The sequence below is a fragment of the Diachasma alloeum genome, unplaced genomic scaffold (assembly GCF_001412515.2).
Source record: "Diachasma alloeum isolate Michigan unplaced genomic scaffold, Dall2.0 Dall_scaffold_00319, whole genome shotgun sequence".
Taxonomy (NCBI): domain Eukaryota; kingdom Metazoa; phylum Arthropoda; class Insecta; order Hymenoptera; family Braconidae; genus Diachasma; species Diachasma alloeum.
The window spans coordinates 122388-145495 of record NW_021680458.1 but is presented as its reverse complement, the minus strand read 5'-3'; the positions used below and the strand labels follow the sequence as shown (position 1 = coordinate 145495).

The following is a 23108-nucleotide window of genomic DNA, read 5'->3' as shown; positions in this document are numbered from 1 at the left end:
TTTATTCTTCTCGAATGGATTCTCATGAATATCAACTTGAACGTCAAAAACTTCGGTTTGGGCGTTCAATTCCTCTTTATTAAAGGGGAACGCTCCACCCTGAGAGTTATTTTCCGCCTCCATTGGTATTTCATTTATTCCATTATGAATTAGCATTTGAGGTTGAGAGTTAGGTATAACTTCATCGATCGACATGTCCGATGAACTTTTATTTGATTTATTTTTAATGAAATTTTGATTTTGAATTTTATTTACCATTTTACGTTTATTATTTCCGCTAGGGGGTGACGTAAGATCGGCATCTGTACGATTTCGTTTATTTAAATTTCTTTTACTTCTTTTATTAGGTTTCGATTTAGCGCATTGATTGGATTTTTGAGCGATTTCAGGATTTAGTAGATTCGGGGGGCCCGGGGGGGCTTGGCTCTGTGCTGCAGACACAGGTCGTTGAGGCGGAGTCAGGGGGGGTAACGGNTTTATTCTTCTCGAATGGATTCTCATGAATATCAACTTGAACGTCAAAAACTTCGGTTTGGGCGTTCAATTCCTCTTTATTAAAGGGGAACGCTCCACCCTGAGAGTTATTTTCCGCATCCATTGGTATTTCATTTATTCCATTATGAATTAGCATTTGAGGTTGAGAGTTAGGTATAACTTCATCGATCGACATGTCCGATGAACTTTTATTTGATTTATTTTTAATGAAATTTTGATTTTGAATTTTATTTACCATTTTACGTGTATTATTTCCGCTAGGGGGTGACGTAAGATCGGCATCTGTACGATTTCGTTTATTTAAATTTCTTTTACTTCTTTTATTAGGTTTCGATTTAGCGCGTTGATTAGATTTTTGAGCGATTTCAGGATTTAGTAGATTCGGGGGGCCCGGGGGGACTTGGCTCTGTGCTGCAGACACAGGTCGTTGAGGCAGAGTCAGGGGGGGTAACGGCTGGTGCCTCGGCCCAGGCGTAACATCCATGCTGAATTCCGTCTCTCCCGAATTATTATTTCTTTGATTTAGAATTTGATTTTCATTCAAGTTTTGATTTAGAATTAGGCCTTGATTTAGACTTGAATGTTGATTTAAGTTCGAACTTTGATTTAGAAATTGATTTAGAATTTCGGAATTAGAATCAGATTTAGAAATTGATTTAGTATTTTTTATTTTTTGAGACAATTTTTGTGTCTTTAAAGGAGGGAAATTTTTTATTGAAAGACTCAGTGGTTCATCGTCAGAACTCGACTCGTTTACAATTGTTTGTTTATGAAAAGGATTATAACGTGATGTTATTTTTGTTTTTATCACCGTTTTATTTCTTTTCCTTAAATTGTACGGTCGACTATCCGTGTTTTCATGCAGGCGCTCAGATGCAGAAAAATGATCGACGGGGTGATCAGGCCCGACGGGAGATTTTTGTTCGCGCGTTTGGGAGCTACCTGGGTGATAAAACGTTTAGGATTGGACTTGAGTTTCCGATAATATTTCATTCCCTTCAAATGATTTAGTAGTTTGAGAATTATTTAATTGATTTAGAATTTGGGATTGAGGTTGAGTTTCCGGTAACTCTTCCTTCCCNATTGTACGGTCGACTATCCGTGTTTTCATGCAGGCGCTCAGATGCAGAAAAATGATCGACGGGGTGATCAGGCCCGACGGGAGATTTTTGTTCGCGCGTTTGGGAGCTACCTGGGTGATAAAACGTTTGGGATTGGACTTGAGTTTCCGATAATATTTCGTTCCCTTCAAATGATTTAGTAGTTTGAGAATTATTTAATTGATTTAGAATTTGGGATTGAGGTTGAGTTTCCGGTAACTCTTCCTTCCCTTTAAATGATTTAGTAATTTTACTGTCTGAAACTTCTAATCCCTCGGGAGAAATTTCAGAAAGTTCAGTTTTAGAATTTTGAATTTGCTCAATTTTTTANCTCAGGATTCACGGCTCTTACGTACATTAGAGTTCTTTGTCTAGCTGGAACCATAACTGACTCTCTATCCGCAAACCGTATCTTGANCCTAAGAACTCTTGAGAAGAAGAATGAGATTGCGCGCTTGGATTTTCTTGAATTAATTCTTTAATGATTCTTTTTCCACGATTAGATTCATTCGATTTTGAAGACGCATTAGTATCCACTGAAGAAATATCAGAATTATTCTGGGGAATTTTTTAAATCAATTTTTCGATAATCATGCGTTTATCGTTAGAATTATTTTGTTTTAAAAATCCTTTGAAATCTGAAGAAGAAGAAGAAGAAGATTTTGAAAATTTCGAATTAGTATAGATTTCATTTTGAAAATTCTGAATACCGCCATTGCTTTTGGACAATATTTTCTTTTTCCCTATTTGGGAGGGCNCCGCCATTGCTTTTGGACGATATTTTCTTTTTCCCTGTTTGGGAGGGTTGATGAGCAAGCTTCCTTCTCTTTTTTATGACAGAGGGGGAAAATTCACGTGGGACTTCTCCTGAGGAGGGCTGGTCCGTTACATTTTTTAGGCGTACATCATCTTGTCCCTCTCTAACACTCAGGCCTGAGGCGTTTGGGCATAGAGAAAGACGAGACGTGTCCTGTGCCGTTCTCAAGTGTCGCACACATGGCTCGTCTTCAGAGTCAGAGTCACTGTAGGACGTCGCCATGACCGTTTTTTTATGAAATTGGCTGGACTCAGAATCGGCTTCCATTGAGGAAGTTGAGAGTTTTCTAACTTTTTTACGTATAGGCTGAATATCGGAACCAGATGAGGGGGAAAGTTGTCGAGTTGCGTGCTCTTTTCCAGCGTTGTCACGCCACTTGAATTTAATAGGAAGCACATGCGCTTTCTCTATTTCTACAGGATTCCGAGATAATGCATCTGCATTTGTATTGAATTTTCCGGGTTTATAGATTATAGAAAATTCAAATTCTCGAAGTTTTTCTCTCCATTTCATTACTCGAGTAGTAGGATCATTGAATGAATTTACCCAAACTAGAGGTCTGTGATCTGTAATTACGGTGAACGGTCTGCCGTAAAGATAAGATCGAAAATGTTTAATTGACCATATAATTGCAACCATTTCTTTTTCGGTCGCAGAATAATTTAATTCAGCTGGATTTAAGACTCTGGAGTAATAAGCAACGGGAAGATCTTGTCCAATAACGCCTTGACTGAGGACTGCACCGACGGCATAACCGGATGCGTCAGTAGTGAGGATAAATGATTTATTGAAGTCGGGAAACTGAAGAATCGGCTCTTCGCAAAGTAGATCACGGAGCTTTTCGAATGCGTGCTTAGCTTCATCGGTCCATTTGAACGAAGTGTTCTTACTTGTGAGGTCGGACAGAGGTTTTGCGATCTTTGAGAAATCTTTAATGAATCTACGATAGTATCCGGAAAGGCCAAGGAATTGTCTAATATTCTTTTGCGTTTTGGGCACTGGAAAATTTTTTACAGAGTCGATTTTAGCAGGATCAGGTTTTACACCTTCAGAAGAAATTATGTGACCGAGATATTTTACTTCAGTTCTAAAAAATTCGCATTTATCAGGCTGTAATGAGAGATTAGATTTACGCAGACGTTCTGCTAATCTTCTGAATTTAATTATGTGTTCTTCGATTGAACGAGAGTAAATGACAATATCATCTAAATAAACAAAAAGTTCTGATCCTTGTAGACCTGTTAAAACTTGATCCATAAGGCGTTGAAAAGTGGCGGGAGCATTTTTGAGACCGAAAGGCATGCGGTCGAATTCCCAGTGACCGTGAGGGGTCGTAAACGCAGTTTTATGTCTGTCTTTTTTACTCATTTTAATTTGGTGAAAACCGGAAGCAAGATCAAAAACTGAAAAATATTTAGCACTTCCGAGTTGATCGAGAATATCAGTAATGAGTGGAAGTGGGTAAGCATCAGAAATTGTTTTATCATTTAATTTTCGATAGTCAATGACCAAACGCCATCTTTTATTACCTTTCGAATCGGCTTTCTTTGGGACTATCCAAAGAGGAGAATTATATGGTGATTTAGAAGGGCGAATAATTCGTGAATCAGAGAGATCTTTAATTTGTTTTTCAATTTCTTCTTTTTGACAAGGGGGAAATCTGTATTGTCGGACGTTTATAGGGAGGTCATCAGTGGTGGGGATGGGGTGCGTACAAACGTTCGTGGCTCGTAAGCTTTCGCCAGGTATATGAAAAAGATCCGCATTTTCTTTTATAAGGGTTATGACAGCATCATACTCTTCTTGATTCAAATGATTTAACCGTAAAAGTTCTTCTACCATTTTCGCGCGCTCAACGGGATCTCGCGTCCGAGACTCGTCTACCTGCTGCTCTGCGGGTGAGGAGGCGGTTTCGTAACCCTCGTCTTCACTTGAGTCAAAAGGAAACAAGGGAATTACGGGGACATCAATTTTGATATCATGCTCAGTGGTATTTATGGCATATAGATAGGCAATACCGTTAGTGTTAGTAACTACGGACTCTCCTATATATAACCCTTTAAATTTTGAATTAATGCGCGGTACATAACCTTGGGGACACTCAGGATTCACGGCTCTTACGTACATTAGAGTTCTTTGTCTAGCTGGAAGCATAACTGACTCTCTATCCGCAAACCGTATCTTGGTTTTCCCTACTAGCAAATAATTACGCTTAAAATCAGCCACCCCTTCGTTTTCACGAAGAAATTCCAAACCAATGACACCTGCATAATCCAACGGAAAATCATCGGGGATGACATTAAACCTCGCAGTTATTCCATTCAATTTAATGAAAACTTCGCCTAATGTTAAGGGCTTATCAGTTTTAGAAACTCCATTTAATTCATAAATTTTATTCTCATTAATTGGAACCGAATCGTTCAATTGATTAATCTTAATCAAATTTAACTGTGATCCCGTATCAAGTAAAAATTTTGCTTCATTATTATTCAAATTTCCAGAGTTTAAAATAACTGAAGGGGATGAAAATTTCGGGTCAAAAATACTAAGCTTGCAATTAGCGAAGTTGAGGTTTGTCATGCCTGATGCTTTTTTATTTATTGGGGAGAATTTATTGGTTGGTGCGCCGAACTTGGGTTTGAGTTCCCCGCTGCGGCGCCAATACGCTGGGGAACATGACCGTTTCCCGCACGCTGTGGGTTTTGACCTGCGCTGTTCGCATCACTTGGGGTGTTAAACGCGGCTTGTTTATTCATATTGTAAGCTCTTTTACGACAATCATTGATTACATGACCTGGATTTTTGCAATAATTACAAATTATCGAGCGATTGTTTCCGCTGTATGAATTAAAATTGCGATTAAATGATCCATTTGAATTTGGTGCATTTTGATTTGATCTAGGCACATTTCGGTATGCATTAAATGAATTTCGATTTGAATTGAATGAATTTTGTCTTGAATTGAATGAATTTGAGTTTAATCTTGAATTTGAATTGTAAGAATTTGTGATAGGCCTTGAATTTGAATTACTCTGTTTGTTTCTTCTACATTCGTTATCACTATGATTCGTCATTTTGCAATTTGAACAATATTTTCCGGTTTGAACATTTCTTTGATTTGAATTCGCATTAGCTTGAGCAACGAGACAACTTTTCGGATTACCGGTATTTGAATTGCGATTTCTATCAGTTTTTTGTTCACGTTCGATAAGTAATTCATATTCAACGGCTTTTTCTGCAGCCAGTTGTATGTTTTGAAATGTATGGTGTCTCATGGCGACACGGAGATCAGAGTTAAGACCCATAATGAAATATTTGACTGCTTTAGCTTCTGCTTGAGCTTTATAAGTGGCTCTAGTGTCTTCTGGTAAATTTTCAGCTGAATCAATTGTATTACTTAAATGTTCTGCTACTCGAAAACTATAATCTGTAACTGATTCGTTTGGCTTTTGGAAAAACAATACAAATTCATCTAACCATTCGTCTGGTAACTTCTTTGGAAAATAATGTCTCTTTACAAAAGCTTGTAATTCATCGATAGTTTTTACTTTTGAAATAATAACGCGATTAAGAATTGGATTTTTTAATCGATTTTTAAGAAATCTGAGAATTGTTTTTTGATCATACTGAGGCGTTAATTCTTTTGCATCTTCACATGCTGAGATAAATTCATTTGCTGGATAATTTGAACCATTAAATTCCGGAATTGTGCTAATGAAATTTTTTGCGGAGCGCGTTTGTGCATTTGTAATAGCCGATAGATCGTCGGGGTTCATTCGAAATTGAACATTTTGTTCTGGCATTTTGTCGGTGTGTTTTGAGCTCGCGTACAAAATTCACTTTTTACAAAAATTAGTAAATTAAACGACTTACAGTATTGTTGATATAAACAAATTAAACATCGTTTGAAGTTGACTGCGCTGGTAAGGTCGTTGACCGTTGTATCAAGGGCTGGATGGCTGGATCGTCTCTGGGTTGCACTTCCTCTGCCGACGGGTGGTTGAACAGGGCTCCACGTAGATCCGGTGATGAAGTTCGATCAGGATTTAGAAGTTGGGTCCAAGTGGGCACGATAGAGTGTTCGGCGTTGAGGGTACAGTAGACTCCACTTCAAAAGAATTGTATTTTCTTTTGATCGGCAAGGCACTGCTGTCACCGATTTATTTGAAGATTGATGAAATTTGTCTTCTTCGAATTTGTGTCTAAAGGTCACGATTGGAGAAACACCGCTGCCACCATTTATTTATAAAAAGATTAGCTGTTACGTCCCAAATGGATTACTCTTTTATTTTCACTGAGTTAAGAATTGATCTGGATTTAGAAGAAAAGATTTAACCCTTCTGGTCGATAACTCCAGGTGTTGAGGGAAGCTATTCCTTTAGGTAGGTTCTTTCCAATCGACTACTGCGCGTAGCTGACCAATCAAACACGATTAGGACACAATTGTTTAATTTAACAATATTTATTCAATAACAAATAACACTTGGGTTTATTACACTGTTCACTATTGTAGTCTTTGAATCTTATGATTTAAGTTTCACTTGATATTTTAAATGTTTTTTTATTTCTTCAATTTTGGTTATTTCAGTTGACTTCGATTATTTTAATAACACTGTGATTTGAGTCCCGAACACCTTGAATTAGGAAATAGGATTTCGGAGTTAGAATATTCACCGGGACTTGACTTGAACTAGAAGTTTAACTTAGTGTTTTGAATAAGATCGGAAGAGGTAGTTATTTCTACTTTCCACTTTGAAGTTGTAGATTGAAGTGATTTCTCTAAGGAAGGATTTGAATATCTAAGGGTTTCTTAGCGGTCACGCGTGGGCGTTCACGCTCTAGTTTCAGAGGGTAGGATTGGTTGATTAGGGATGCTGGAGAGGATAGAGGCGAGCCGGTTGGTTTTTGGGTCAAGCGGGGAGCCTCGATAGTTATGATTGGATTTTTGGACATTAAGGGTGCAGCTGCGTTTTGACTCTTAAGAAAATTCTGTTCTCACGGAACGGTAGAATTGGAAAATGTCACTTGACACTTATGACTTTCAGATTTTCAGAGTTCGCCGTGTTCGGTTTACAATTTCAGGATAAAAATACTTATCTTACATATTTATTTCGACTTTTATGATTCTTGAAACGTTTATGATGCACGTGTGCATCCATCTGTTTTTCGGTTTCGTTTATCACGTGGGAATGGTATTTTTGATGTTTCTCAAGAAAAAATGTGGTCTGGACACTTGAGTGTTATTTCTTAAATGTAATTAATAATTTTCTTATTTTATTGGATTGGAAAAAATGATATTTGAATATTGGGCCTTATATACTAATTGCTGGTAAGACTCGACAGTCGATAAAGTAAAGTTAAAAATTTAGTATAGCGCCATCAGGTGGCCAAGGTAGGGACATAACAGTTGATTGAAATAGCATGTAGGAAAATTTTTAATAGAAAAACCCTGAAGAATTCTATACGAATTTCTATAGAACTTCTATTGGATTTTCTATACGTTTTTTGCCGTTTCTTTTGACGTGTTCGATAGGAAACTCTATGGAAAAAGTTTATAGAATTTCGTTGTCTAAAGAATTTTTTTTCGCTCCAAGTTTCCAAATTTTTTCATTCGATTTTTTTAAAAATAATAAAATAAAAAATGACTAAAAAAACTTAGAAAATTTGAGTCGAAAAAATTCTATAGAGAAATGAAATTCTATTGACTCTTTTTTCTATTAACATTTTTCTGTATAATATTCCCTATCGAACGTGTCAATAGAAACGGCAAAAAACGTATAGAAAATGTTAAAAATTATTGATTTTGATAAAAAAATGAACGATGATTAAAACACATTCACAAAAAGAAGAGAGGAAGTGTCACTGGAAGGAAGTTTCAAGAAAAGAACGTAGAATGGAGAGAGAAATAATTCGCAAGACTCAAATAGTGGATACAGATAATGATTTCGAGGAAGAAATATGGTTTTGGAGGAGATTGCCCAACGGAGTAAACAGATTGATTAGGGAAAGACGAGTAACGGATCGAGAAAGGAATCCACGAGATAATCAGCGAACTCCATCAACACCAAACGAAGACATTTCAGTTGATTATAACGAACCCGCCTAGCTCAGTGAACGAAGGGAAGAAGAACCAAAAAGTTAACAGGTGAATAATTAGAATTGAAAATGATTTTTTAATAATAAAAACTGATTAGGGAAATAAAAATAAATGATAATTGATAGGAATTAATGAAGAGATGAATTTGTGATATATGAGTGGCAAAACAGAAGTTGTCCTGACAAGGAACTCAGCATAATCGGTGAATGTTTTCCGCAATTCTTTTTCAGACTTTTTTTCAATGAATTTTCTCAAATTTGAAGAGGAAGTCTCACTTAGAGTAGAAATTGTGATCGTTTGATATATTGATTATACTGACTAATTTATAATCAAACATGATTTTAGTGATGAAAGCAGATCAAATTGAAAAAATAAAATGGGTGATGAAAATTTACCTGAAACGAACTTTAACCAACACTGTTTTGAAAGCGAAAAAAATTGTGCTTTTCAGAAAGAAAGAAAAACGAGGAGTCCGAAGGCGACGTTCAATGCGTATAATTTTGAAAACAAAATATTATTAATTCTTCTTTTGAAGCATGCACAAGATTTCGAGAAGACACAAGAGAAACGAGGGAACTGTTCAAAAGATGGATGAACTTAAATTTCTGGTCCAGCGCTAATCAAAGAAATATTAATTGTCAAATGAGTAATTCCTGGAAATGTACTAAAATTGGAATGGAAATTGAACAATAGAAAAACATCAATAGAAATTGAAAAGTGTTGTAATTACTGTTTCTATATTGACGTACAAAAATGGTTAAAAAAGTAATGATTAACGACAAAAATAAAACCATTGAAAAATTGGTCAATAACTTTGGAGTTTTATTACGATTTAACAATGTTGAAAAAAAAATTGTTGAAGGCATCAACACTTATCGGTGTTATCACAATCAAAAACAATAATTAATTTTAAAAAGGAATTACTAACAATTTAATTGGAACTATCAAAAAATTATTTAATGAGAATTAATTAATGATTTAGTTAATATGTGCATGATTTGAAAACATTGATTGATTATTGCCAGTCAATTTGTTGATCTATCATTAATGGTTGATATTCTATTCTGTTTGTTATTACCATTAAACCTTTTTTACGAGGAATTTTTCATTAGGAATTTTTTAGGGTTTTAGGGTTTTTTTTACCAAGAGAATTTTTTGTTGTTATCTTTTCTTTAATTTAATTCGAATTCGAATGGTTATTTAATGAAATTGAAATTGAATGAGTTATAGTTCAACTGATGGTTGAATATTTCGAAGCAATCAGTCCCGTATCGTTGTCACTCCATCTACTTGTTGATTATTGTTTATCTATTGTTTTAAACATTACCAGTCCATCCGGTTGTATTTTTATAGTGTTGAAGGAGTAATTATGATATTTAAGTAAAGGAAATTAATTGTCTTAATATGTTTAAATAGAGAAAAGTAATCCTCATTGTCAGATTTTAACCCTGAAAAATGAAAAAAAAATACGATTAGAGATAATTCTAAAATTAATAAATACAACGAGAAGAAAGACGAAAAAAGATACTTTTTTAGGGAATCGTTTGGCAAATAATTCATTCCTCTTCAATTTCTTTGGTTGAGACGAACCTCCAGCCGAGTGAAGAGTGGATGAATTGAGATTAGCCAATGGTTGGCATAACAAGAGATCTTTGAGAGTTGCCATTGTCTGATCAACAAGAGAAATGCAATCTGAGTTTTGGACATTGAAGAAAAAACTGTTTCCTGAAATGAGAAAATACAAAAAAAATCAAGAGAAACAAATAAAGTATTATTCGGCCTAATTGATTCGATATTTCACCATTTCTAATCAGTTTTCCAACGCATTGGACATGCTGCCCTTTCGAATACGGACAGACGAATTTGGCAGGAAAGTCATTGATTTTCACATCGACAAAATATTTTTGAGCAGCAATCGATCCATAACAAGTATTCCCTGTACTCTCCATTTGTTTTTCTATGACAGCCCAAGGAGTTTCCACAAATCCTCTGATAGCTGGAGAAAAAATGACACAAAACAAGTTAAAAAGAAGTGTTAAAGAAATTTTGTAAAGAAAAAGAATAGATTCACAACTGTAAACATAAAGAAATCAATATTTCTTAATGTTTACTTTTTCGGCTCAATCCGAATCCATTTTTTCCAAACAAAGAAAGGAGGAAAAACATTGAAATCAAAAATTTTTTATCTAAAAAACAAATAGTCAGGCTAGAAGTGAAATTTATTTGTTTTTATTAAAAAAAAAAAAATTAAATCCTATAAGTGATTCTATAACATATTGAATAGAGAATGAAGTTGAATTTTCGAATTCATTTCCAAAATGTAATACAAGAACCGAAAAAATTATGAGAAAAGAAAGTTAAATTTATCTCAAAAGCTTAAGATAATTTTCTTCCTTGAGACGATGAAAAAAAAAAATTCAAAAATTGAAATAAAAAAACTATAAACATTCTGTATCAACTCACAATGAATTTGAGATTTTTCAAAAATACAAATATATTTTAGTCAGAAGTTAATATAATTGATGGACTTATTTTTATGTAATCGTCATGAAATATTCGTTTGTATTCGGTTTTTTTATGATATATTGAAATTTTTTATGATGAAAAATATTAAAAAAAAAAAAACCAAATTTAATTGAAATAAATACTGAAATTAAGACGAAAGAGAACCTACCAACGATTTTCTTGCATGTTGGTAGATTAATCAGAGGGATGATTTCCGGAGAAGTCGATTGAGAACGCTGTGTGGCCTGAATCTTTCCCAAATCAGTAATTTCTGTATTTGATTGGACAATTAATTCATAGGGCACTGTTCCAGAATTGAACTGATCCTTCACAAATTTTGGGTAGGCTCCATCGATGTGAATGACCTAAACAAAAATAAGAAGCAATAAAAGAATCAAACTGATAATGAAAGACATTATACAATTTGGGAAGAAATTATTGATCGAATATTGGATTCTGAACGAATTTTTGGATGACGAATACAAAATTGTTTTTTTATTTCATGAAAATATTAAAAAATATGAATGAGTTTAAAAAAAATGAAAATGATAGATGAATGAAAAAGAAGTTGGAACGCTGCAAATTGACTTACATGGTGCACTAACAGCTGATCGAGGAATCTATCAATGGTATCGCCCCACATAACGCATTGAACAATCTCACCATCATTGTTATGTATGCAGAAGGTGCAAACTTCATTTTGAGTACCGTTCTTGCAAGTCACAGTCTCAGCTTCCCTGATTAGATGAATAATGCCAACCATTTCTCTGATGATGAAAAAAAATTGTGAATGAAAAACAGAAAAATTCAATTAAACGAAATAATAGTCACACTCACACTAATTTAGATGTAGAAGGGGAAATGTTCTGGATATAATCAGAGGGACTCAAAAGATCGACATCAGTAAAGAAGTTACTCTCTGTAGAAGGAAGTCTGGGATCCGCAGATGAATGCGGAGAATCTGTGGATGATGGTGAGGAAGCTGGGCGTGTGTTTGCAGGATCTGAGAGAAGAAGTTCAGGTTCTTGAGATCCAAGCCGTGGCTCAGTGTGGGAGCAATGAGGGGTTGGAGAATCGTTATCAGCCATAATGATAAAGAATCACAATGGATCAATAGAATATCTTAATGCATGAACGAATAGCTCACAGGGTATAATAATCGCTGGTGTGCAGAGATGAATGACAGTTGAGAACAAATGAAGAGAGTTGGAACGGATTCAGTTGTCTAAAATGTGAAGTTTTAGACACCTGAATCCGTTCCACCACATTCCATAGATAAAAATAAACGTGAAGTCATAAATGAAAGGAAAAGATAGAATTAGGAATTTCGAGTCACCACTTACCGATGTGTTATACTTACCAAATATTCCTGGATGTTGAATCAAATTTCACGTATTGAAAAGTATTGAAAAAATGTAAAACACTTAAAAAAAAGAACGGTTTGATGTTTTACAAACAGATTCTAAGAATGCTTAAAAGTACAAGTTTTAATCCAAACATGAATCAATGATAATGAACAAGTACTATAGTGATGAAATATTGGAAATGATCTTCTCTGACAATTGATAGATGAAATAGTAATTCCATGAATATTATTAGAAAAATGTGTTATTCCATGCAGCCTAACAAGCGCGCGCAAAGCGCGCGTACTTCCTAGTGTTCTACAAAAATTCGCAGAACACGGACATGCAGCAGAAGCCTCGCGCGTACATGTGGTACAGATGAAACATGCAATTAAAAGAAAAGCTGTTGAAACAAATCACACTGCAGGACAAATTGTTCATGAAGCACTAAGCAACATGGATCAAAGTGCACGGCCGTATCTACCAACGACTAGCACACTGAAACAATCAGCAAAGTGAATGAAAAAGAACCATAATCCTCAACCCCAGACTCTCGATGATTTGAATCTCCCTGAAGAATTTAAAAAAACAATGAACAATGAAGTATTTTTAATAAAAAATGTTCAAGTGAACCAAGACAGAGTGTTGATATTCTCAACAGTGCCCAATATAAGGAAACTAAGTGAAGCCCCATTTTGGATTATGGACGGGACTTTCGACGTCGTCCCCAATATATTTCTACAATTGTATTCCATTCATACAGCTCTAGGACCACCAGACCGTAGTCGCATTCTCCCGTTAGTATATGTACTGATGTCCAGCAAATCGAAACGCTGTTATCAACAGTTATTCGAATCATTAATCAAATACGCTGAACAATACGACATAGACCTTGTAACGAACATGTGGGGATGTTCGTTAGGAACACTAAGAATGATCTGTAAACAGCGCGACTCCTACAACGTTGAATTAAAATCCGTGAGTAAGAATCCAAGAGCGAGAGAGTGAGAGCTCCTTATCCACTTCCGAGTGGCTTATTTCCGGTTAGAGTTATCGGTTCCGTTTATTAGTAAAGATTAGTAATTGCGCGTCTTCGAGGGCCCAGAAAAATTATCGTGAAGAAGGGCCAAAATTATAGAGTCATCCGGTTCTTTTTATGGGGTTCACCCTATTGTTAATCTTGCGGGTAATCGAATAGGTCCGGCTGAAATGCCGGCGCTCCAATTTCGTTGGATTTTCAGGGGTTAATTGGTTACGTTTTTATTTTGGGTGGAAGGTCGTTCGGAGCGAGTGCAACCATCATCTCCAACGAATCGCCAGGTTGCCTTTGGGATTTTGATGAGAGAAACGAGTTGAGCAGGAATTAGTAGTGAAGTTATAACAAGTGCCGGTAACTTGTCTTTTAACCCCGAAAATCCCGGAGATCCGATCCGTGGGAAGCGCCAAAGACCCTTCGTAATTATCCGAACGATAATCAGTTCGGCCTAGTCTCGCGTAACAATTAATAAAAAGGAACTAGTTTTGTGTTAAGTCATTAGAGAAGAGTAAGTGGGATTTGAATAATCGCGCCAGGTCCTGACAGTCGCGATTACTTGTCGTTAGATTCGCACCTTCGAGGGGCGTGTCCGCACCAATCAAAATTCGGGTGATTGAGCGGTGAATTCCGTGCTCTGAGGTGTCCCGAGACGCTCATGAGTTCGGCAGTTCGGCGTTGGCCCTTGACCCCACCAGAACTAGTGCCAGTACAGTGCCTATATTAGGAATTAGTGTGCACATATTTGGATAAGTGGATCTATACGATGGCGAAGAACACCCCAAAGAGGGGTAAGAAACCCAAAGTGAGTTTTTAGTTCGGTTTATGTATTTTTCCGAATTCATTTCGGCTTTTCGTTATTCGACTACGGGGTCTTCAGCCCCGTACGTCGCATTTTATTCCGGTAAAACGGTGATTGTGACCCTTAATCCAAATTGTGAGGTGCCGATTTTCCCCCCTTTTTCACTCATGATTGGGTGGTTTTCGTTATTTTTGATGGGTTATTCAAGGGGATAATTACTCCCGTTTAATTGCCAGAGTGCGTCCATCCCCGTTATACGTGGGCTTTTGCGCGTAAGAAATTCCACTCGTATTTGAATTGAGTTGGTTCGCGTAGATAGTTAATTAAAATTAAAGTTTGTGGGTCAATGTGTTCGGGGGGCTTCCCTGAGTAATTTATCTCAGGGTTTCCGAAAATTCGCTCTGCCGATTTCCGGATATTCCATTTTTGGTTTTTAGGGATTTCCAGCCCATTCTCGCTGGCGTGTACGCCGTGTTTCTCGAGGGGGAATTCCCCCCGACTCTCGACTCCCCCTCAGATACTCATCCACGTTTATACGTGGCTATTCTCGCTTCACGCGAGCTTTTTAGCGTTTAGAATTCCGCTCGAGGATTAATGAACCTGGAGCGGCTAATTGTTAAGGAAAAATTATTTTTTTGGTATTGTTGTCTTCGGTAGACTCTCCCGGACATTTTGTCTCAGGGTCCGTAATTTTTGACTCTGCCATTTCCGAGTTATGGCAAGTTGAGTTTTACGGAATTTCAGCCGTTTTGGCTGGTACGAAAAATCGATGATTGAATACGTTCTCCTCTCTCTCGCTCCCATTGTCGCTCGCATACCTTTCCCCCCAATTCTCGGAATTCTCGAGTATTTAGGGATTAGCGTGTATTTCTACTCTCCCCAAATGTTTATTTCGGGATATTTGAGGTATTTATCGGTGATATTAATTTCTTTGAATCTTTTTGTTAGATTAGACTCATTCCTGTCAGAGTGCGGAATTAATATTATGATTATTATTATTATCAGTATTGTTAGCTATTAATGATAGATTTTTTCCTTTTTTTATATATATATATTTTTTTTTTGAGCGAATTGAAATATCTTTTTTTTGAAAAATTGGTGATTGACTAATTTCAATAGTGAAACAAGTAAGGACAATACCGATTTCTTCTTTTTTTTTTAGTAGTTTTAACCACCCAATACCCGTCTCCGCCTGAAATCCACCCCTCTCTCCACAACCTAGCACACTGAGCGAACCCAGGACCGTTACCTTTCCCCAGAAATCTAGTTTTCTCCCTTTTTGTGTAAATTTTTGAGGTTTTGGAATCAATTAGAATTGGTTTTGTAGAATCATCCGGTTTGGTAATTCCGGCTAAAAATTACCTGGCGCCTATAGATTTTTGTATTTTTGAGTTTGACTAGATGAAGGGGAAGAAGGGCGAAGGTAATAGGCATTTTTAACCCCCATACGAAAATGTCACGTTACAACCTAAATCCACCAACAATAATAACCGACTTCGAATCTGCAACAATAACCACAACCCAAGAGTACTTCCCGAACACAACTCATAATGGTTGTCTATTCCATCTAGGCCAATCGATTTATCGAAAGGTAAACACTCTTAGCTTGAGCCGAAAGTATGGGACAGATGAACAATTCAGTATCACAGTGAGACAACTGGTGGCATTGGCTTTCCTACAACCCGAAGAGATATCTCCTGCATGGGATGATTTGAAATTACTCCTACCAGATGAAGCAAAAGAATTGAAAAACTAATTTGAAGATTGTTACGTCAAAGGCAAAGTGCTGAGAAAACTCCGAGGTAAAGAAAGACGGGGAGCTCCAGCCTTTCCACCAACTCTGTGGTCCGTTCACAGTCGAGTGCAAGATAATTTACCAAGGACGCAAAACAAAGTAGAAGCTTGGCATCGAAAAATCAATACTCTCATTGGACGCTCCCATGCAGGGATCTACACGATCATTGGAGAATTGAAAAAAGAGCAATCATCAGTGGAAGCAGAAATCGGGTCCATCACACGTGGAACTCCACGTCCAAAACAGAAACGAGCCGATCAATTGCGTGAGGAACGTATCATGAATGTATTTGCAGACCGTAACTATTACAACAATGTCCTTGATTGGCTGCGCGGATTAGCCCACAATATAAAAATATAAAAACAAAAACAAATCATTTCAAGATGAATTAGACTGACTGACTCTCTCCACTGATTAAATTTTAATAAGTTCATTCCATGTATTCTCTATATTTATGTGTTCACGTAATTCTCGCATGTAAAGTTACTGAATTATTATTTTGATTAAGTGAGTGCATTCACAAGAGACCATCAATTATCTAGTTAACAAGAATAAGAGTGTTCTTTTATTGGTCATTATAAAACACTAGCGACTGCGTTGACATTTCGTTTAAATTTTGTGCATGAATTTCTCGATAAATGTTCCCCAAATCTTGAAAAAAAAAAATTGATGTTGATCGTTAATTTATTCTATCATTGTTGACATTTTCATTAAATTTTGTGCACGTATCAAATGTTTTTTCTTCTTTTTGCCCGGAATTGGACGAAAAAATTGGTGAACCAAAAGAAAATTAGACCAAAAACACAATGGACGAAAAAAAATTGGACTAAACGTACCAATGGATGAAATAGGTTTGGAGCAAAAGATATTGGACCAATGAAAATTGGACCAAACGTACCGGACCCGGTGTATGAGTGAGCACTTCTGGATAGGTGGGATAACCCTGATTTTGATAATATGCCCTCTGCTGACCCTGATTCTGGGTAGCTTGGGCTGCGGAATGTTGAGTTGAACTCGCTGTGGTGGTAACTGGGGGTGTTGTTCCGGTCCGCGTTCCCTGCTGATGAGCAGGTGCACTTGAGCGACGCGGAACCCCCGGGATATTTCCCGTGCGATCAACATTGTCCAACATGGAGGACATATTGTTGAGAAAACTGTCCGCGTTGGTAGCCGTAGTCGTTGTAGTCGCAGTTGAGACTGAAGATCGAACGGCCCCTTGGTGGATAATGACGGGGTCAATGCCCGAAAGATTGTGCAATGGCATTTGGACTTCTTCATCACGAATTGTCTCTGGCCTCATGAAACTAGGATTGTCAAAATGACTGGTGGAGAGGTCTAAATCATTTAAACCCTCCACATAAACATCAGCAAGTGACCACGAAACGCGATTGTCCCTCATACGTAGCAAGGCGCGGCACGCTCTGTCTAACAGCACGTCATAAGTCTCTATCGGACTGCCCCCCACTGTAGGAAGAAATGTGCGCAGGCGCGGGAGGTCCATTGTTTGGACATACGCCCGTATTTGCTCCAGTGATTCCATGATCAACAATCAAACTTGTAATTGTTATTTTAATTGTTATTTTATTGTTATTTTACTTGTTATTTTCAAATGATTTCAATTAATTAATCTTTACTCGCAACTTTGAATAATAGGGCAAGATGCCCGGGAAGAAAACAATAATAATAATTATTAATGTGTACAAAACAATTTAATTAATTGTCCGACCCAAATCGCGACACAATAATAATGCTTCCCCACAATTAATAGTGTAACGGAAACGAAACAACAACAAAAAAAAAATCTACCAGAATTCACGAATTTCCGCGATAATAAATAAAATAAGGAAAGAATAATGCTCCCACAATGATAAATGAGACAATTTCAGACTGTTAAAGTGAATAAAGCCCGGAATGAAAATAATATTCACCCCGAAATCCAATTCTGACCATCGAGTCTTATTGTCAATAAAAATATAATGCTCCTTTAGCAGGAGTACAATGATCCACAAATCAACACGTAATCCAACCGGATTTAATGGAAATGGTGATCTCTCGATTTTAATTCAACCTCGAAAATCAGAATAGAGAAGTACTCTGTCAATTGTGATTTAATCGACTTCAAAACAACTCTAAAATCAATTTAATGAAACCAATTAATTGAACAAAAAACGGAAAACAAATAGAAAGAATCATTTGAGGACGTCTTTGGGGTCGTCGTCAGCGTGCTGGCCCTATAAACCAAAGCGTTCCAGTAGCGCAGGTTCGAGTCCCGGCGATGAAAGATTTTTTCATCACCGGAAAACGAACCCAGTGCATGTGGAGTTAGTTATGTGGAGTTAGATATAAGTTTGCTTAGAGGCAAGTGCGGGTAGGGAATTAGGCTGGGGTACCGCGTAGGTACTGGGACGGGTACGTAAAAGACCACAACGGTCATACCATCTGGCACCACCCAATTTTTTAGAAAGAATCATTTCAAAAAATATCGAAATAATTTTAAAATAATTAATTTTTGTCCCGAAAATCATTTTAATGATATTATTATTTGATCGCGTCCAATGCCAGCAATAACTAGTAAGCAATCTGGTCCGCTGGAATATCAGTGTAGTTAAACTTCACGCGAGAATGCTGGAATAGCTGACTCCCACAATCGATATTTCCCCCTCCAACTACCACTTGAATACGGGCCAGCCATGGCCGGCTGGTGATGTCGGAGAGAAACGGACCTCTCACTTGCTCTCGCACGCGGCCTAGACGGCTTTTCACTCGTCGTATTCAACGCGAGTTACCCGAGACGTAAACAAGAGAAGCGACAATAACCTGGGTGGATAATATCACCACTAATGTTGAAATGCGATAATCTCTATTCACCGAGGATAATATAAAGGAATGATACGCGAGGAATTTATCTCCGATGATTTTAATACGAAATAATACTCCCCAAGTAAAAGAAAATTCTAATTCACTGAACGTGGTTTTCCCCACACGATTTTCGCGTTTTTAAATTGTCCCGGAAATTTTATCGCGTAGGAAATAGAGGATAAGAACAACATAATTCAATAATTGACCCGTGGGTTGGCCCAAGGGCCCCACGTCGGGCGCCAAAAAGTTGTGACGTATTTTTCCCAACATAAGCGGGTTATCGTGTGCTCGTTCGCCGACGAACTTTCGGCAGCCTCCTCGATCTCTCGGCCCGGAAGTAGAAACGACGCGGAACAACGAGAGGAGAATAAAACCTGGAGGGCGCCAGTTCTTTTGACCTCCAAAGGACAAGGGAGGTGGTGATCCCTCACGTTCCACAGCTAGCTCAGAATTAAACCGCGGAGGCGTGTGGGTACGGGCACTTGAATAAGGGGGCACCGAGTTTTCCTAAATAATAAAGTGTATTTAACAAATAAAACAAAAGAAGTTATTAATGACTCGACATACACAAAAGACAACTCATTCTGTAGAACAAGAATCGCAAGGACGTACTTCCCCGGCAATGAGTTGATACAACACACAATTATTCAGTCAGACATAATAATCAAGTAATAGCATGTAAATTATCAGGCGTGGAAGACGCTACGCAAGCCTACGTATAAGGATCACCCGAACGCGACGATAATGCGAGAGCCACGACTCTACGAAACACTACGAAAATAAATAATAATTGAATTAATGGAGAAAAATAATCAATGCCCGGAGGCTCAATAAGAAACAATAATGCAGCTGAAGGCTGCTGAGTGACGCGTCTCAGGCAGGAAGTTAATCACCCTCAAACGCGGCCAAAATGGCCGCGGAGTCCTTCTCTGTAACAAATAACGTATGCACTCACAAAAGGAAATCTCACGCTCACCGTTGTACGCGAAATGCTGGCTGCAATAATACCAGCGTCTTCCCCAACGACAGCGACGGCAGATGAAGTGACGCCTCACCACACAATTACTAATGGCCGTCCACACGACGTAAGATTACTCAAAGTGTTTAATAAAATGCATCACGTAACGGACTGAATATCAACGTGGCGAATTCTCAACGATGAGTGACTATCCTCTGGCCCGATTCAACCGTCAGAGGTCCGAGAGTTTATTCCCCCACCCCTTTCCATCACCGAAAATCCCGCGGCTGTCGGCTCGCGTTTAAACGATACAATTCATCGCGTATTTTCCCACCGGTGATTTTTCCGCGTGGAAAACTCCAGGTGCAATGGAGTTGCACCTCGCGCTCCGTAAAATGTTTGGGCCCTGTTTGGTGCGGGCCCCTGCATAATCCGCTATCCCTTCAATGCTGTGGCATTGGTTTTTTACTGGCTTCTTTAGCAGCCATTGTCCGGTGAGATGTTGGGGGCCGAGCGTAGAAGCCTGCGTAGCTTGCTGGCGCTCCATCTCTTTGTCCCTCGTGTGTATGGACGGACTCCATGTGTGAGTGTCTCGACGGCTGGTGGTCGTGAATACGCTCCATCCGCTGTTACCCTCGCGTCCATCCGCTTGTAGCTCCCGCGTGACACGCGGTGAAAGTACAATTTCGAATAAAGAAATCAAGAGAAAACAAAATGAGAAATAGTAATAATAGAAGAAATAGTAGCCCTGAGTAATCCGACTCCTCGTTGGGGTTTATTTTTCTGATTTTCCCCCCAAGAACCGCGGTCAGTTCGGGCGAGGACATGACATCTGTCATATCACAATATGTATATTGTTGTAAATTATTGTGCAGCCAGTAGCGAGAAAATTCACAAAAATATGAATTTTCTTCTCTAGTCGGGGGGGATGTTGTGTCCCATATAATTGTACCAAATATTATTGAATAACGCACTTATGAAGAAATTAGGAGTCAGCACCGTATTACAACACGAGGCCGTTTTGTAACACGAATCCAGGCAAGTGTGCCCCAATTTTCAATAAAACCGAGATCACACTGGGCTCGACAGCTCGTTACCGATGCAGTTCATCATCAAGTACATTTTAATCCATTTGATCACAGTAAACCGTTACTCTTCAGTGTAAATTCAATAAACTAAAGTATCTTAAATTGCTGAGATTGAGTCCATTTTATTCGACCATTCTACCGTATATTACATCACCACCGATTAAGAAAGACTACAAGCAAGCTCTTTTTGAGGAATATCCCAGGTCCGGAAAGTTCTCAATGGAACTGCCAATTCTAAACACAAAAGTGCCAGCATCCATGAATGAAACAGCCCTAAGGAGAGACAAATACTTCGTAGCCACCCAAGCCCTGGTAGGCTCTGCCCTCGCAGCTCTAGTACCTGTGTGCAAATCCCTACTTAAATCGCCGGATGGAGTCTAAAAAACTCCTGATAAATACATGGAATGCTGCCCGACTTCTTGTGGAACTTCATCGTTCACAAACCTCCTCAAGAAAAGCCTGCATTCAGCCCAGCCTCACCAAATCAGTGTTCACTGTCCTCGAAAAGAAGGAGACTGACGAATTTCTATTTGGGAATAATCTCTTAGATAAACTGAGAGAAATTAAAGTACTAGACAAAGTCAGCCAGGAGATAAAAGTTCAAACTCGAAAAAGACCTAATCTTCTCAACCAGGGAAACTCCAGGGGCCTGCTGACACCTCCAAGGTCGACTGCCCACTCGGGCTTGAATCAACGGAAGAAGTCGACCCTCAAGACCTCCTCTAGACCGTTATCGCACCCGAGATCAACTCATCACCGATTATCCAGCGCGAGGAACCCGAGACACTGAACAATTCCGACCAACAGGTAACACAGTTAGCAAGGAGATTGAAATTCTTTCTGAAGGCTTGGGGATCCATCACTCATGACAAGTTCGTCCTGAACATTGTAAAGGGATGCAAAATTACCTTCAAATACACGGCTCGTCAATTTCATAAAATAACTCCTCGTTACTGGACCCCAGATGAATTCAATACCCTCAAATCAGAAGTCTCGATACTCCAATGTATTGGGGCCATCATCCCCGTACTCCCAGTATCAGGACAATGCATTTCCCCTTTTTCCCTCAGGCAAAAACCGAAGAGGATGCAAAGATTCATACTCAACTTGCAGGAACTCAACAAATTCATTGAAACGGCGCACTTTAAACTGGAAGATCTTAGATCAGGTTGCAACCTGTTAGACCCGGTGGACTTCATGGGAGCAATCGACCTCAAGGACGCCTATTTTTTGGTTCCAATGCACCAAGGCAGGAGAAAACACCTTCGATTCGTCTTAACGGACCAAATGTATGAATTCACGTGCCTCCCGTTTGGTCTTTGTATAAGCCCCTGGATTTTTAATTTCCTGACCCGAAGGGAGGAAGTTATTGTAATGACCCCGAAAATCGAATTTGGAATTTCCATGATTTCTGCACATTTCTCGGCCTCTCGAATCATCCTGAAACGTTTTTGGAGACATGTCTGTACGTGTGTGTGTGTGTATGTACGTATATGACCAAAATTTTGTCCAACGATATCTTCTGAACAAATGAAGCGATTCGCATTTTTTTTTCAATCGATGCGCTTTGATGTAACTTACAAGGAACACTACGCAGGTGTCCCCCTCCGATTTCGATGGAACTTAAATGTGTTATAGGGGACCCAAAACTAAGGGACACGTATTTTTTTTTTAGCTACCCATATTGGGTTTTAGGGGGTGAAAGTGCTCTTTGAAGTTGACCACCTCTCGGGGTTATTTTTCGATTGCACACATAAGGAAGCTTTTTGAACAACTCTTTCGCAGTGTATCATGTAGATCACAAGGAATTATGAAAATGCGAATTAGAACCGTCTCCGGGGGGTGAAATATAGAGGGTAAACTACCCTTGTGAAAATTCATTTTTCTCATAGAAAAAAAATTTTGATGGAAATCCCATAGGATAAATTCCACTTGAAAAAGTAGAAAAAATGTGGCGGTTTGGTGTGGGTATCAAAAATAATAACTCGGTATTGACAAGAACTGTATATTTGAAGGCAAGTGTTTACATGCGTACTCAAAAGTGACTGACTTCTTCCGCCGGGGAGCGTACGAGTTTATATACCTTCATTTATCGAAGGTTCGAGAATTGTCCTGAAATTTCATGAGGGACAAGGACAAAATGATGTTTGTCTCGAATTCCGACGTTTGGAATATTCGAGACGCTACGAAATAAATTCAAGAAATTAATCTATTGT

At 38.2% G+C, this 23108-nt stretch overlaps 1 protein-coding gene across 1 annotated transcript; it reads right to left on the bottom strand.

The window, feature by feature from the left end:
- Nucleotides 1-9552: 9552 nt before the first annotated feature.
- LOC107040125 lies at nt 9553-12238 on the bottom strand. The gene is made up of 6 exons (XM_015260070.1): nt 12162-12238; nt 11607-11781; nt 11184-11379; nt 10311-10505; nt 10038-10234; nt 9553-9957 (listed from the first exon to the last, which is right to left on the bottom strand). Exons 2-6 carry the CDS (start codon nt 11775-11777, stop codon nt 9952-9954), a joined length of 765 nt encoding a protein of 254 aa, XP_015115556.1. The 5' UTR covers nt 11778-11781; nt 12162-12238; the 3' UTR covers nt 9553-9951.
- Between the last annotated feature and the right edge of the window lie 10870 nt (nt 12239-23108).

Excerpts from the sequence above, each read along its gene's own strand:
- LOC107040125 (XM_015260070.1), bottom strand. The coding sequence starts at position 11,777 with ATGGTTGGCATTATTCATCTAATCAGGGAAGCTGAGACTGTGACTTGC. Across the intron at positions 10,506-11,183 it reads AACATGCAAGAAAATCGTTG|CTATCAGAGGATTTGTGGAA; the intron begins GTAGGTTCTCTT and ends TTTTTTCTCCAG. Across the intron at positions 10,235-10,310 it reads TGGAAAACTGATTAGAAATG|GAAACAGTTTTTTCTTCAAT; the intron begins GTGAAATATCGA and ends TTCTCATTTCAG.